We start from the raw sequence: 16,477 nt of genomic DNA, 5'->3' as shown, positions 1-16,477 counted from the left end.
TCTCCTAGCTGCATATAGCTGCAGCCAATGGTTATCTGCATGCAGCTGAAGTGCTTCTTGACCAGGGGGCAAGCCTGGATGTTAAGGACTGGGATGGCTGGGAACCTCTGCATGCTGCTGCTTTCTGGGGACAGGTAAGGATTTCACTCTAAGTGTTGGGTGTGAGGGTGAGGTTTCTGCCTGGACAAACTGGAGTACTCTGCAAATGGAATAAACCTGTATTGGGGCTGGGCTCTCTGGACAGCATCAGAGGAGATTCCACGGGCTCCAAAAAGAACTGGTGGCTGAGAAATTTCAGGCAGAGCATGCCTGTGCAGGTGGATGGTGGGAACAGTGTTTAACATCACACACATACCAGAGTTATTTGAGGCGAGTTGAGCCTTTGTGCCATTGCCTCTCATCTTACTCCAAGCTTTCAGCTTTAGGGAGGAAAGCCTAAATTGCCTAAAATACCTCGATCAACTTGGCATTCTTTCCATTCTTTAGATGCAGATGGCTGAATTGCTTGTGTCCCATGGGGCTAGTTTGAGTGCCAGGACATCTTTGGATGAAATGCCAATAGGTGAGTTTATGAAGCTTAAAGAAAGAAATGGCTGGAGTCTTCACATGGTGCTTTCAGAAGCATTAACATAATTTTTTAGGTGTCTTTTTAGAATTAAAGTTGAACTTTCTTTAACTGAGACTGAAGTTTTGAAGCACCTAGTTTAGTACAGAAAATGCTTCTTCGTGCTCATAGAAAGAAGGAAGAAGGCATTTCCCAAGGACCAAATCTTCCTGCTGTGTGTTTCCTGTTATCCCTTGTGCTTGGGAGCTTCCCTGCTGCTGTGTGCAGCCCTAAGACCTGGGTGTCTAACTAGGAAGGCACAATTAGTAACGTGGTGTTAATGAGAACTGTCTGACAAAGAGTTTGGTCTGTGTGTGCCATAGATCTGTGTGAAGAGGAGGAATTCAAAGTGCTGCTTCTGGAGCTGAAACACAAACACGATGTGATCATGAAGTCTCAGATGAGGCACAAATCCTCCCTGAGCCGCAGGACCTCCAGCACGGGCAGCCGGGGGTGAGTTGTGCTGTTCTCTGCAGGTCACTTGGGGCACTGGCCTGGCCACCCAGGTGTGGTTGCAGAGCACCCTGAGGTAGATGAGAACAACCCATCTGTCCTTTCTGAAAGCAAAGCTCCTTTGAAGAGTGGCTTTTACATTAGGAAGAGGTGCTAATCCTTGGGGGGGAAATAGTTTTGTGCTGGTGTGGTTTAAGAACTGCCCTGAGCACAGGACCAAATGATGAGAATTTACCCTGTTAAGCCACTGAAACTGGTGTTGGAAAATCAGTGCTCAAGTGGAGTAACTTGAGCTTTTCAGTAGTATGTCACATGGCCAAGATGCAGTGCTGAGACACAGTTTGCAGAGGTCTTTACAAGATGTTTACTGGACACTAAAGCAGCCCTGCACCTCGCAAAGCTCCCTAAACAGCCCCTGGGCCATTTCCTTCTACATTTGTTCCACTGGTTGCAGAATAGGTCCATAAGGTGACCTGCATGAGCTTCTTAAAATTCCTCCCACCTTCAGTATCCACGCCAGTGCCCTCGTGGGTGTCAGGAAGCTGAATCCACGTTCCATTCCAGAGGGAGAGGCTGTGAAGTGTGAGGAGGAGGAGGAGGTGAGAAGAGCTCCAGGCTAAGAGGAAATGTCATGTCCTGCTCACAGCTTTGATGCCCTTGTCCCTGTCCCACAGGAAGGTGGTGAGGAGGGCCAGCCTTTCGGACAGGACAAACCTTTACAGGAAGGAGTGCGAGAAGGAGGCCATGGTGTGGCAGCAGCTGGGGGCAGCAGAAGAAGGGAGAAACTCGGGTCTCATTGGAGAAATTGGGGACACTCGGTCTGAACAGGAGAATACAGACCCTGTAAGGAATCTCTTCTCTTTCATGGGAGTCACTGAGGAGGGCTGGTGGTGTGGATTCAGTAGCTATAGGTGGAAGGAGGCTGAAAATTTGTAGACCTTATCCACCAGATGTAAGCAAAGAACAAATTCTCGTTTGGTATAAACTGGGATGTCCCACTCAAGTGGAAAGCCTGTGCTGGATTTACAGCTGCATACACAGTTTTGAGATAAAAATGAACCAGGATGCTCAAAAAAAACTAATGTGTGTCTTTCATTCTAAAGCTCACAAACTGGTAAGCACAAAAGAATTGCAAACTTGCTTTGCAGTTACTTGTTTTTAATTAAATTATTGTCATGTTATATAGATAAGCATATTATTTTTTATGCCTATATGAGGCCTTCCAAGTTAAGGTTTCATGTCCTGTTTGGGAAACAGTTCCTGGCTGGGACTTGCATCTTTAGTGGGGGAATTCAATGTTTGTGCTGCAGCATCTGTCTGGTAGAAAGGCTGGGTGTGAGCAGACTTAGGAGGTGGTCACAGGGATGAACCCTGCTATGGGGAATGGGAGGAAATGCTCTTTCATGTCTTGTTGTTACAGAATTCAGTGCTGGAGAACTCCTCCCTCCTCCCGGAGCTAGCGAACAAAAGCACCCAGTGTGACACCGAGATCCCTCTGCAGAACGGACTGATGGCATCTGCCAGCCCTTACCAGTACAGCTTTTCCAACGGGGACGTTTGGAGCATGCACGCTGACCCTGACAGTAACCCCGGGCACGTTCTGCCCTACAGCAGCCCCGGGCTGCCCGAGGCCCCGCAGTTCTGGGGCACCTACAAGGAGCACAGCCACCAAACGCTGTCGGAACTGAAGCGGCAGCGAGCTGCAGCCAAACTGCTGCAGCACCCCTTCCTCAGCACCCACTTCAGCACTGGCATGGCAGGGGTTGCTGAGAACGTGGGCGAGGCCAAGTCACACTTAATCGAATCCAGGACTTCTCCCTACAGCTCCAATGGGACCTCAGTGTATTACACAGTGTCCAGTGGTGATCCACCCCTCTTGAAATTCAAAGCTCCCATGGAGGAAATGGAAGAGAAGGTGCACGGGTGCTGCAGGATTTCCTAATCTGGTCTGTGTCTCACCCCAGAGGACACAAGACGTGGGTGGGCTGGTTGGATCTATCACAGTGGCCAGGTTGTTTGCATTCCAAAGGGAGAATTTGGTTATGGACATCCTGACTGTGGCAGCCTTGTTCATCTCGAACTGTACTTTACCCTGCCAATTACTTCCATTGCAGCTGGATGAGTAATGCTGGTGGAGCAAGGCTCTTAGGAGAGGAAGGGATGCACATCAACATGATGTCCAAAGAGTCTCCTTAGTCTTGCTCCCTGGGGAAGAAGGTATGGTGTGCTGCCTCCCCATCCTTGGGAAGTCGTGAGATGCCTTGGAACAAAGAAAGGATCTGAATTCAAATCTTTGTGTCTGATCCTCTTGCTGTAAGTCACCGAGCAGCTGGAAGGTGACAGTTCAGACCTGTGTTTTCACTCCTAGGTGATGCACACATCCTGGAGGGGAGGTCAGCCCCCACAGGAGGTTTGCAGGAGTGGACAGAGTTATTTTCCACACGGCTGGATCCAGCGCTTCCTGGGCTAGGAGCAACAAGCAAGCACAGATGCTGCACTTAAGAAGTTTGCAAGGTGTTACCTCCTTGCAGTGACAGCTCACCATCACAAACTGTGCACTGGCTGGGTCCTGTTCTGCTCGTGTCACCTCGTTGCTGCAGACTGCCATCAGGTTTGAAGCAGAACTTTTCCTGGAACAGACTTCACTCAACAGGCTTTAAAACTGATGTTGCAATAAAGGGGCCCTGGCAATAGAATTTTACTGCAATAAAATACTGACAAAGGTCTATATTGGGATAAGTAATTTAAAAAACTTATTTGTACTATTTAGACTCCTAATTTGTTAAAACTGAAAAGACTTTTGTTGATCTCACTTTCCTATTGATTCTGTTTGTTTACTCTGTACACTCAACACAGATACTAGGGACAATATGCTTTGTGTTCTGATTTTTTCTGGATTTCCAGAACCACAGGGCTCAGGAGGGATGGGAAGGAAAGGCTTGCCAACACTAACTAGAAGCACCATGAAAGCATTTCTAATCCCATAGATGTGATGACACTTGCATTAACTTGCAGTCTTTGGCTAAGAAATAACTTTAACCATTGCTGTGGTAGTTGAACACTGCAGCAGGACAGGAGATGCTTTGTTCTGTTTTCCAGCTCCCTTGCTGAAGCTGTCAGCAGTGGGTAGCAGCTGGCAGAGGAAGATTTAAATGCCTGTGTGTCTGTGGGAGTTGCCTGACACCATCAGGACTTAACAAAGCCTCTCTGCTGTGGAGCAGCTGCAGTACCAATGCTGTGTCTTGGTGTAGTTCATGTGGGCTCTGACAGCCCACCTGGCAAACTCTGTAACCTGAAGGTAGCCTGGGGGGTTGGCACTGGCTTTGCAGCAAGTTCAGGCTTTGTGTACCTGGGGAAGGTGAAAGGAGAGTGTGGGGCAGCTCTGAGGAACTGGCCACGCTTCAGTTGTATCTAAGAAGTAACTGTAAACTTTAACTCCTCTGCACAGAGGGGCTGTCACACACGTAATTGTTTGCCTGCATGAATATGTGTCTTCTTGGGCAGCTTAAATTCCAAACTCTGAAGACATAAACCTGTTTGGGTCTCTGTAAGCCATCAATGGATTAAATCCAGCTCACGTAGTTGTGCTTCAGCCAAGCTACAGCAAATGCAGCTTCCACCCATCTTCCTTTTACCTGGCGCCTGTTAGACATCAATATTGCTCTTCACGTGTACTCTTCCTCTGTGGAGATCCTCACAGCCTTAACTCTTTTCTAGGCTATAAAAAGTTGGCTGAGGCTGCCAGTGACTGTTAAGTGCTACCCTCTGTCCCCATCAAATCCACCCATGGCTGGGGCTGGATACATTCCCACACAGGGCTCTGGGCTCCTCGGGGCAGCAGAGGTGGCTCTGTGTCACCACCACTGCCACGTTCTGTAGGAAACACTTTTGGACCTGTGAGGTATCAGGCTGACAATTTAGTGGTTTGAATTGTATGAAGATAGAATTCTCTTTCCTCACCAATTTTAGGTGCAAGCCAGAAAGTGGTAGCAGTTGATCTGGTTCACTTAAAACCCCAGTTCTGCTAAAGGCAGAGTTTGAAGCATTCAGAGGAGTTGAGCCCCCTCCATTGTTGAAACAATTAGAGAATTAGAGGACTAGAAAATATTTCTTGTGCTTGATCTTAAGGGATTTTTAAAGTCATTCTCCAGTAGTAAGAGGATGATTTGGTAACTGGAAAGACTTTACTGCATCTGTATGTGGTTAACAGTGGATCTTCTGATTACCTTGAGTAAATTATTCTGTGATAACACCAAGTGTGGCCTGGCTATTACAGAACAGGGGAGATGTTCTTTCAGGTGCCTCTCTTCTCCCATGATGGTGAGGTTTGTCTCTTCACATCCATCCTAATGAGTTTTCTGAACTCACTCTAACAAATTTTGGTGCCGCTATCTACTAGGTTGTACATGGTGCAAAATTCGGGCCCAGATGTTGCCTTCCCTCCCAGCAAAGGAGGAGTAGGGCCCTTTTCCTTCTCAGAGCAACTTTGTGCTAGCAAGTGTATTGAACTCTGCCTAATTCCAAGGAAATGAAAAGGAGATCACTGAATGCAGTAGTGTGAAGTAGTTTGAGGCTTGCTTTCACTGAGAGCTGTTAATACATCAAAACTGCAGGAAACCAGTCCATTTTAGACAAGCAGCTTTTTGGCTTCCATTGGTATTTCACATAAGTAAAACTCTGGGAACTCATCATCCTAGCTGTGAAGTCTAGTGGTGTCTGATCAAATGTAATCCATTCTTAATCAGACAGGAAAGTTATTAATGGTAAGAGGCAGTAATGGATAAATCTTGCAGGATATGTTTCACAGCCCTGCCAAGTATTTACCTACCACTGGCTTTGGGCTGAGGCTGTTGAAGAATGGCCTGGAATGGATTCATGCTCCTGTGTGGTGACATTTGGGATGTAACAGTCACTGCCTGTGGAGCACTGGCAGAGCTGTGGGTTGTAGGTCTGGGATGACGAATTCTTTAAGGTGGATAATTAACCTGCTTCTGGTGAACTATTTTGTGGAGAAAAACGGGCTTTTGAGGGGATAAAAACCACATAGATTCTCTTACACGGGCATTGTAGCACCCTACCTCTAGGAATAACACTTTTCACTGTAAAATTTAGCAGTGTTACAACAATAGTGGGGGTTTGATACCTGTGTGTTTTAAAGGCAATCACAGAGGAAAGCTCTGGGGTACAGAGCAGAGGGCACTTGGCTGTTTAATTGGATCTTAATATGGTTTAAAAGCTGTAGAAACTAGAAATCATGTTGAGACTGGCATATCTTCATTTATTAGAGGAGCATTTGAAGTTTTTATGATATACTGAATGGTTTTAAGATCAATAAATATCTAATTACAGATTCAAGGCCAGATTAGAGTATCAGTTCAGTTACCAGTGAGCCAAAGGTTGTAGCTGTTCATAGAGACTGTGAAAAGATCTGAGAATGTGAATGAACTGACAGCTCTGTTGCAGGCATAGCTGCACGAAAATAACCCTTCCTTCTCACAATATTTTCCTGTGTGCTGAATTTGTACTGTTTCTAGCAATCTAAGTGGTTGATGAGAGCAGCTTTACATTCCACGTTGAAAGAAATTCGTTAGATGGAGAAAAAAGTGTCTTTCAAAACAATGTCTCTACTTTAGTGAGCTCAGCCAAAGAAGCCCCAGTGCTGAAATGTTAGATAAGGGCCTAAGTCCCATTGCTGGGATCTGTTTCAAGTCAGACCTGGATCTGTGTTTCACACACCACATGATTCAATTTCAGCCTACATAATTTCACTTCTTTGGTGCTCCTGAATCTTAAAACCCTCCCAGTTTTGGGAAGAACTGACTCTAGCTGGTGTGATTTTGTGCCATCTTGGAGGTGTGGTTGAAGAACCACCTGGATGAGGAACTCCTGGTAGGGAAGGAGAAGAGCATGGCAGGGCAATAGCAATAATGACTCAGTGCAATACTCAGTGGAGGCAGTGAATTCTCGAGTTTATTGAGCAGGGTCTTCCTTCATGGGGTTGAAATCCCTTAAAAGCTCTGAAATGGCATTACAACTTCTGTCTAGTATCCTTTTTTCTTCAGTCTTGGAGCTCTGATTACCCACATCATCCCTGCTGAAACGAAATCAGTTACCATGGAGAAGGGAATATCCTGAGAAAGCAATAGCACTGGTCTCCAGTGAGCCATGGATGAAGTGTTGTCTGTATGCTGGAAGGTTTCTCCCTACACCTGGGCTATTTCTGTGCCTTATACGTGCTAAAGGTAACTCGTCTCTGGAAGGTTTGTGGTCACTATACAGTTCTTGCTGATCTTTAACTTGGAGACTTTTGCAAGGGGATAACAGTTCAGAGCATGCCAGATTTTGACATTATTATTTGCTCTTTCGATTTCCCTCATGATCACCACTTCTCTCTTCCTAAGTCCGCAGAAAGGAAATGCACAGGGGTTTCACTGTATTTTAACAAATCATGTTGACTGCTTTACTGTGTCAGTTTTCTACAGGCAGAATCCAGCAGCAAGGTCTCACCTCTTACACCAGAACACATTTACATTTTCTGTTTTCTTTTGCCTGTGGCTGTGTGACAGAACAGTTCTCTCTGGTTGTTCTTCACCTTTATTCTGTTTTCATGTTGGCCAAACTGCTAATGGACTTCTCAGTTCCCTCACACAGTTCGAGTACCACTGGGCTCTCCAGGCAACGTCTGCCATGGCACAATTATGACCTAGAATATTTTGCTGTATTTCAACCATGGAAGCTGTAGTAGAGGAGACTCTGCTCGAGATCCCTGTTCCCAAAGCTACACCAATGCAATGATCTCCACCCACAGCTGGAGGGGAGATACGGGTTTTTAAACAGTGCAGATGCAGCCTTAGCATTGCCACCACTATGTCTTCAGCCTTGAGATTGCAATGTGAGGTTGCAGGAGTGTGGATAACCCTGGCAGAGGCAGGACTGCTGTGTGTACAGGACAGTAAGAGATGATGGCAAGCCTTCTGCAATAACTTGTAATTCCATTGATCAGTAGTAAACGATGTACAAATAAAACTTGATGAAATGTATTTTATGTGAAGAAAAAGAAATAATGTAAGAACTGTATATTGTATTAGCAGCTTTGTGTATAAAATGGCATTTTGGCAATCAGAGTCTAATATATTTAAAACTTTTTTTTAAAAAAGGATATTTGATATTGTATGGAATTGACTTTATTGCTATTGTAAGTATGAAGATGGTTTCTTAACATGTTGAAGCAATGCATAAAATCTTAAACTTTATGTAAAACTCATGCCAAAAGCGTGTTTGACAGTATTAGCACCTGACTCAGTGTCTTTAATAGAGAGATTGAATTTTTTAATTTAAAAATTATATTAAATTTCTTTTAATAATACAGAAATGCCACTGATTTTTTTTTGTTTTTCTTTTTTTTTTTTTTTTTTTTTTTTAATTGGTTTAAGTTTTGGCACTCTATTAAATATCTCTGCCTTCCAACTGTCTACAGCCAAGGGCTGTCTAGAAGAGGAAATCTAGGCATTGGGTGGGTGTAACCTTTTGTTTCAAATGCAGAGCTCAGGAAGCGTTTGGACAATGCTGTCAGGGACTCTAGGTGCTGCCCTGTGCATGGCCGGAAATTGGACTTTGATGAGGCTTGGGGATCCCTTCCACCAAAGAATATTCCGTGGTTCTGTGAAGTGGCGGCAGCTGGAGCTGGAGCCAAGCTGGAAAGCCAAAGCTGTGCCTGTGTCCGTGGGAGTGTTCGAGGCTTTAGCTCCAGCATTTGTTAGCACGCATCACTACGAGCGCCCTTCTCAGAGGGGGTTGATTCTGTTCAGGATAAAAGCTCCGCGATCCTTGCCCGCCCCTTGAAGGGCTCGGGGCAGGGCTGAGCCCGGCCGGGGAGCTCCATTGAAGGCGGGCAGGGCTCGGGGCAGGGCTGTCCCCGGCCCGGGAGCTCCATCCCGGTCCCGCCCGGCGGAGGCGGTGCGGCCCTGCCGGAGCCAACGGCGGCGCGGGGCGGGGAAGGCTCCAGCGGCGGCCGCGCTGTTTGGATTCAAACTCGCCATAAAGCGCCCGTCGGGCCCGGTCCCACGCTCCGGCCATGGCCAACGCGTCGCAGTGTCTGGAGGAGGGCTCGGGGCGCTGGCCGCCGCCGGCCGGGCCGTACAGCGAGGCGCAGCGCCTGGCGCTGGAGGAGCTGGTGGCGGGCGGCCCCGAGGCGCTGCGCGCTTTCCTGCGGCGGGAGCAGCTGCCGCCTTTCCTGTCGGAGCCCGAGGTGCAGGACATCGCTCGGGCCGCGCTGCCGCCCGCCGCGGGCCCGGAGGCCGAACCCTCGGCCGGGGCCTCGTCGCTCGACGCCTCGTCGCTCACCTACTTCCCCGAGCGCTCGGACCTGGAGCCGCCGGCGCTGGAGCTGGGCTGGCCGGGCTTCGCCAGCGGCGCCTTCCGCGGGCTGACGCGGGTGGAGGCGCATTTCCAGCCGGGCTGCGGGGACAGCATCTACGGCTGCAAGGAGGCGGTGCGGCGGCAGATCCGCTCTGCCCGGCAGGTGAGTGAGTGCCCGCGGAGCGCCCTGCCCTGCCCTGCCCGGGGCCCCTCTCCCCTGGGTCTGCGAACCCATCAAAAATGGGCACCGGCACCCCTAAGCATCGCCATGGGACACCGAGCAAAGCCACGTGGCTTTAAAGCCCTTGTCGACCAGACAGTGTTTCATTAAGGAGGACAACCTCGAAAATGCAGAAAAAGTGGCTCTCTGTTTGCTGCACCTGCGAGCCCTTCCGTTCCCGCTGCTCTGGAGCTGATGCTCTAAGAGCTCCCCGGCCCGCAGCGCTGCTGCCGTGGCCAGCACAGCCGCTGTATCCAGCTGCTGCTGCTTTCACGCTGAACAAAAGGTTTCCCATTCAAGATTCCCCACTGATGTTCTCTGCCAGACAGGTTCGCTTGCAGAAACCTACTATCCTTTAAAAGGTGTGACACAAAAAAAGCCTCTTCTCTAAAAGCAGGTTACCTACAGATATAACTCTATGATTGTATTTTCCTTCCTTAACTCACTAGTTGCCCCCAAGTGACGTACCGAACTGCTTTTGACAGGACTTTCCTCCTACAGGAGCGTACGCTTTTGTTCTGATGCACAGTATGGCTTGAAAATCACGTGCGTGGTAACTTGTAACTGTTCCCTGTAACTCATTGCATTCCCGGAGTTTATAGCCTCCAACTGCAATCCCCAGCCGGGAACCACCCTTCTCCTTAGCAACCATTCCATTGGCTCACCTAAAATTTAAATGTGCAGCTTCCTTTTTGGGTGGCCAGATGAAGCAACCCCTGTGTCTTTGTGTAACAGCACACCCTGAATCAGCAACCGTGCTTAGTCTCTATTGCCTTCCCAGGGCAGAAGCTTAGGGAGTGTGTGAGGATGGCATGAACCACGGGCTCCTGCCCAGAAACGGTCACAGAGGAAGCTCTGTTCTCAAACAATTCCCGCAGGTATATCAGAGCAGTCTGGTAACTCGAATAAACACCATAAAGACATTTATTCCCCTAAAAGCTGTACTTGTTTGTAATATTGTTCCTTGCAGCATCCTGACAAACACCTTCCTTCACACTGAGCCAAGAGCAAGGCAAGCTGTTCCTGCCTCATCTGTGGCTGTGCCTGATCCAAGGAGCATTTTTGTGGACATAAATGGACATTTTTGACACCCTAAAATTTACTGAATGTCAGATTCTGTGTGATACTTCTCAGTCATTTCTGAGTTCTTCAAGTTAATGTGAAGACTGAGAAAACTTCAGATGCTGCATAATTTCTTCTCTAATTAATGCACTCAGATGCAGTTAGTTCAAATGACTGCTGCAATCTTGTCCTTGCTTATCCTGAATGGATGAGTAGAGAAAAGGGTTTTCTCTCTTTCCTCTAAATATTTTGGACAAAACTGTATTTCTTTTTCGGCTGCTAATTCTGGGACTAGAATTTAAACGTGCTGTGAATTGAACTGTCATATGAAGGCATCAGTGTTCCTAAGGATTTAGTGTGAAATGTTTTCTTTTCAGGGGTGGTTTTCTTACTTGTCTGGTCTTGTCAAAAGCATCTTACTGTTTTTTAATCTTCTTCAACACTTAGACAAGTGATTGGGTGGCAAGAAGCTCAGGACACAAGCAAGAAGCACCAACATAAAGTAACTTTATCTAGAAATACCCACGTGCTTGTACATGTTATATGCCAGAACTCAGCGAAACAGAACCATCCCTTAGGGAGCAGGACAGAGGTGGGAATGCAAAGCTCAGCCTGTTCCTGTGGGAAAGGTTTCCTGTGAGTACAGGCCATGCCACACACAGAGCAGCTGTGTCACATACTTACAAACCTTGGGTGTGCTGCAGCAGCCTCCATCTCATAAGGGCAGGTGCCAGGTACCCACAGTGGTTGTATTGTCATTGTTCTTTATGCTGGTTTAACAGAAAAGTGGAAAATTCAGTCATAAAGCTGAATCCTTTATGCCTTTGTGTCCCTACACAGAAGTGGTTTGGAAGGGTGAAAACTAACACCAAATCAGTGTGTGGGGTGGCTCTGAATTAGCTAGGGAGATGGTTCCTAAAAGTGATATTCCCATCTTAGGATTTGCCTTATTGAAAGAACTGTTGGGTGAGTGGAAGCATCTCCTCTGCAGGTAAGAGATAGAAACTCAGGAAGAATATAGAAACCAGGAAGAGTCTGGCAATCAGCTGGGGTTTGTGAGATCTGACAACAAGGAGGCCATTCGAGCTAATTCTCCTGTCACTGGTTGAAACTGAGAGAACAAGTGTGGAGATGGTTTGTCTGGAGCCCAGATTCTGCTATGATAGCTTCCCCAGGGAAGAATCCCATACAGGGGATTGTGTAGGAAAGGAGAGTGTGAAAGTGTACAAACACAGCAGACAGAGGAAAAACCTCTTCAGGCCTATGCTTTGCATGCTGGGGCACAGTGAATTTACAGGAGTGTGATGGGAATATAGAAATCTTTTAGAATTTGCCAGGGCCTGTGCAGCAGGGCAAGGAAATGTGCATGAGGCCCTGATGATAGCAGCAGGAGAAAATGGCTGGGGGAGGCAGTGGCTTGGTGTAAAATAAATCCCTTGAGTAAGTAGTGTGACTTTCCTTGCAGGTGATTGCCATTGTGATGGATTCCTTCACAGACATTGAGATCTTCAGTGACCTTCAGGATGCCTATAATAACCGCCAAGTCCCTGTCTACATCCTCCTTGACCAGGACTTTGTACCCCATTTCTTGGAAATGTGCAACAATTTGGGAGTTTGTCCCGAGCAGGAAAGTGTAAGTACTAAATTGGGGTCAGTGTGGTTTGTTTTTATTTTTGTGGTACAGTTTATGCATATCAAAGAAACCTTTCTAATAAAGCATCAGACTGCCTTGAAAGGCTAAAGCAACTTGTCTGTTGCCCATATGTAGGAGCTACACCATGATGTGCACCAGCCTCGTGTGCAGTGTGAACTGAGATCCCTGTCCTGAGGGTGCAGCAATTTCCAGAGATTTAATTTTGCAATATTTAAATAGCTTTATTCTTTGGCTCAAGGAACTGCTTGCTAAGGAAAACAGAAACGTGGGAAGCTAAAGGGTGGTACAGCTCTGGTATCATTTGCTTTCTTTCCCAATACTTTCTTTTAAAAGGGTTTGGATGATGTGAACCAGGTGATTTGCTTAGTTGCTGTGAATATAAATGGACATGGCTGTGTTATGGTTTGGCTTGGATAGGCTTATGTTCACTTCAGTTATAGCTTCTCTGGAGAGGGAAAAACACTCCTGCTTTCCTGGGCAGTAATTAATTGGAACTGACTGTTCTCACCTAATCCAACAGCAATTTAGCACTGTGTGACTAAAAACACTCATACAGACTGTATAAAAAAGTTAATTTCATTCCTATCGTCTATATTGTGCATAGCTACTTTTAAGTAAAGTTGCTTATCAAAAGTTTTTGGAGATTAACTTAAATTTGATGTTACTTTTTTCCTTTCTTTTCTGAACCAGATGATGAGAGTTCGAACTCTCACAGGGAGCACGTACTACATGAGGTCAGGTGCCAAAATTGTCGGGAAAGCCAAGGAGAAGTTCATGTTAATTGATGGCATTAGAGTGGCAACAGGTTCCTACAGGCAAGTATTGGTGTCTGCTGGTGCCCAGTGAAGCTGTGGAAACGGAGATTTGCTGCAAAAAGATGTATTAATTTTGCTGTTTGCCCTGTGTTAGTGAGTGCCAATGGCACATGGACTAGCTGAGTCGAAGTGGGGCTGACACAAATCTGAAAACACCTTTGGAAAACTGGTTTACCCAACCTGCTGCTAGCAGAGAGCTTGGCCGTGGCTAAATAGAGTTCTTCCTGAAGAAATTAATAGTCTCTTGACTTCTTACCTTCTTACCTTACCTTGCTTTAATTTTTAAGCTGGGTCTTGCTGTCTGTAGCTGTATTGTTGAAATGCACTGGAGATTAACTGTGAGTCTTGGTTTGTTTTCAACAGTTTCACATGGTCTGATGGGAAGCTGAACAGCAGCAACTTGCTGGTGTTGTCAGGTCAAGTGGTTGAACACTTTGACCTCCAGTTCAGGATTCTTTATGCCCAGTCACTGCCCATCAGCCCAAAGCGACCGTCCAGCTGCAGAAACAGTGGCATGTTTGATCACCTGCTGACCAGAACAGAATCCTCTAAAGAATATACTGTGGAAGGCAACTTGAGAGCAGAATTTGCCAGACTGTCTAGCACTCCAAAGAAATTGCTGGAAAAACCAGATCAGATTGAATATACTCCTGCAGGAAAGCTTTGTAACCTGGGGCATTCTTGCCTGTGTGAGGAGGAGTCGTTCAGCAATCGAGTGGCCACAGTGGAGAAGAAAAATGCATCAACTCAAACTGGCCCGTGGGAAGAGATGGCAGCTGTGACCAAATGTAATGCAGCCACTCAGGCCAGCATTGCCACAGCAGACACTAGCACTCAGGCTTCTGTCACAGCCAGAGTGACAGGCACTCAGACATCAATTTTGCTGAAGACTGCAGTGACACAGACAAAGGAAGAGGAGGGTACAGAAACACCCCTCCTTCCCAGAAAGTTGTCAAGAGAAGAATATTTTCTGTCTGGAAAGGCTGTATCCAGCTCTAGTCTGCGATCATTGTCTTCATCATCATCCCAGTGCTCTCTTGCAAGCTCTACAGGCTCCATATCCTCTCTCCGGTCCTTTGAATATTCCAGTAGTCACAGGGCACAGTATTTCCAAAAACTGCACAAAGAGAGGCAATGCCACTACTCCACCATCAGGTCGAAGCTGAGCCACATGGTGGAGATCCTGTCCCGGCGGGGCCGTGTCCCTGAGAGCTACATGTCACAGTACCCTGGCAGGTGCAGCCTGAAGCAGAGGCGGGACATCAGCGCCAGCCTGCGCAGCCTCCGTGACGCCTCGCTCTTTTCCCTGAATAAATGATTCCTGCCTTGACCACACAACACACAAACGCCAGGCTCAAGTTGCTGTCACTTCGTACCTTCCCCTTCCGTCCAGCACTTTTACTTTTTTAATATGTATGCACACCACTCTCCAGCACTTTGTTTTATACTATGCAATGTAAGTGATGAAAAAGAGGTATTATGTAGTAAATACTTGGAGGTTCCTCTTGTATGCATTGGTGGTGATGATCATTTTAATTCTAGGTATTTAACCTCAAAACTGAACTTGCTTTCCAGGATTGTTTTAATAGTTTTAATTTATATGAGCTTGGAAAAATCTGAGACGCACTGAACTTGCTCAGAGTGGCTTTGGAGATCTGTCTTATATCAAGGAATTCTCATCTTTCTTTCCAATATTGACTTTTATTTCTACTTTGACAGGAGAGGAATCAGCTTTTACAAATAGCCATAAAGCTGATTTTATTCTAACTTCTGTGATATATATGTTACTCTTCCACTAAAGTTGCAAAGAATCTGTTGAAACAGTTGCAGGTTATCTTCAACTGTATCACTTTTCCATTGTTTAAGCCTTCTGAAACAGAATGAGCTAAGTAACCCTTTAGTTTGATCATGCTCTTGTGCCTGTATTTAGAGATGTGAAAATATATGTGTGTATATGTGTGCTTCCTTCTTTGCAATGATCTCCAAGGTGAGACAATCACTGAGGGCATGTGACAAAGCCCCTGTTCAAAAGTAAGCTGACAAATGCACTACAGAATGTTATGGATTATCTTGGGTAATGTTAATTTCCAAGTAACTGTAGGAATTAAATAAACATTTTTCTCTTTAACTGTGGTGTCTGAAATACTCTTTCCTGCTCTTATCATGTTTCCACTACCAACTTGATTTGAGGAGCTAAAGTGCCACTCTAGTTTTTGAAGATACTTCCAATATTGAGTGGACCTGAGGTCTGGTTGCTTTGCAAAGCCTTTATCTGACTGTTTTCAGATTTCTGTGCATGTCTGTGCTTGCTGGTTCTCCTGCTTGAGCAGTGTGTGCAGTCTCTCTCTGAGATCTGACCTGTACTGTTTTTCTTTAGACCTGCATCTCAGTACTTCAGTCGCCAACTACACTGAATTCTGCCAAATCAAATCAGAGTCTGGATTATCTATTTTTTTATTTCGGGGCTTGTGTGTCCGGTAGATGGCACATTTCAGCTGTTGGCTTGAGTATTAAATGAATGAATTAAAATAGCTATAAGTCAAAAAGGCTGCAAGTGTTGAGAGCAACTAACTTTGGCATTTCTGTCTGAAATCTCTATGGACAAAGAGGCTTAGCTACTTCTATTACTTGGATTTCAAAGCAGCCACTCCTTCACTAAAGCTGGAGGTGGGGAAAAAAGTTCTGTCTGCACTTGTTGAAAATGATAAGGTAGTTTATTGCTTGATTCGTAGATCTGGAACACTGGCAGCAAACCAAGTTGCAGGGAGGGAGCCGAGATTGCACCTTCAATGCCAATATCGTGTTATATTTTTAAGAGCTCAAGTCCTGCAGTTCTTGAATATATGTAAAATTACCTTGTTTGTTCCATGTGCTTTTTAACTTTATTATACCGTCCAGCTGTTAAGGTACTTTAAGAGGAACAAGAAACAGTTTACAAATAAACTGCATTTTGCGATGGGGTTTTCACCTAATCATCGCTAAGCTTTGTTTTATGTTTATCTGGCATTTTAATTCGGGGTGACTAAGTGACTAAGCGTCGGCGCTTGGTGCTTTCCTGCTGGGGCCATTTGCCCTCTCCAACCTTAGGAGCAGCCTTTTGATCCGGGCTGGGCTGCAGGGACGGGGCTGGGACTGATCCTTCCTCCTTAGCGGTTGGCGCTCCTGCGGGCCCTTCCCTGGGCGTGGGGAAGGCTGCGGGCTGTGCCACCCGTGACTGTCCCGTGGGCGAGCGGCCGGGAGGAGCGGAGCCGGGCGGGAGGCGCGGAGGAGAGCGGGGAGCGCTATAAAGAGCCGGGGCAGCGCCCGGGCGC

General features: G+C 46.5%; 2 protein-coding genes across 3 annotated transcripts in view; both read left to right on the top strand.

Annotated features, from left to right (window-relative positions):
* Window positions 1-8,434, top strand: part of PPP1R16B (protein phosphatase 1 regulatory subunit 16B) — a 57,896-nt gene extending 49,462 nt beyond the window's left edge. For both annotated transcript variants that reach the window (XM_014884034.2, XM_088175080.1), the window contains exons 7-11: window positions 9-134; window positions 487-562; window positions 928-1,057; window positions 1,732-1,900; window positions 2,478-8,434. In XM_014884034.2, coding sequence (XP_014739520.1) covers window positions 9-134; window positions 487-562; window positions 928-1,057; window positions 1,732-1,900; window positions 2,478-2,999 — 1,023 coding nt within the window. In that variant the 3' untranslated portion in view covers window positions 3,000-8,434. The remainder of the gene's footprint in view (window positions 1-8; window positions 135-486; window positions 563-927; window positions 1,058-1,731; window positions 1,901-2,477) is intronic.
* A 697-nt stretch (window positions 8,435-9,131) lies between these two features.
* LOC106857740 (protein FAM83D-A-like) lies at window positions 9,132-15,294 on the top strand. The gene is made up of 4 exons (XM_014884008.2): window positions 9,132-9,578; window positions 12,163-12,330; window positions 13,042-13,166; window positions 13,530-15,294. The coding sequence occupies exons 1-4, from the start codon at window positions 9,132-9,134 to the stop codon at window positions 14,482-14,484; spliced, it is 1,695 nt and encodes a 564-aa protein (XP_014739494.1). The 3' UTR covers window positions 14,485-15,294.
* The last annotated feature ends 1,183 nt before the right edge of the window (window positions 15,295-16,477 follow it).

The sequence above is a fragment of the Sturnus vulgaris genome, chromosome 17 (assembly GCF_052056855.1).
Source record: "Sturnus vulgaris isolate bStuVul1 chromosome 17, bStuVul1.hap1, whole genome shotgun sequence".
Taxonomy (NCBI): Eukaryota; Metazoa; Chordata; class Aves; order Passeriformes; family Sturnidae; genus Sturnus; species Sturnus vulgaris.
The sequence above is the reverse complement of the archived record's forward strand: the minus strand, read 5'-3'. Positions and strand labels throughout refer to the sequence as shown.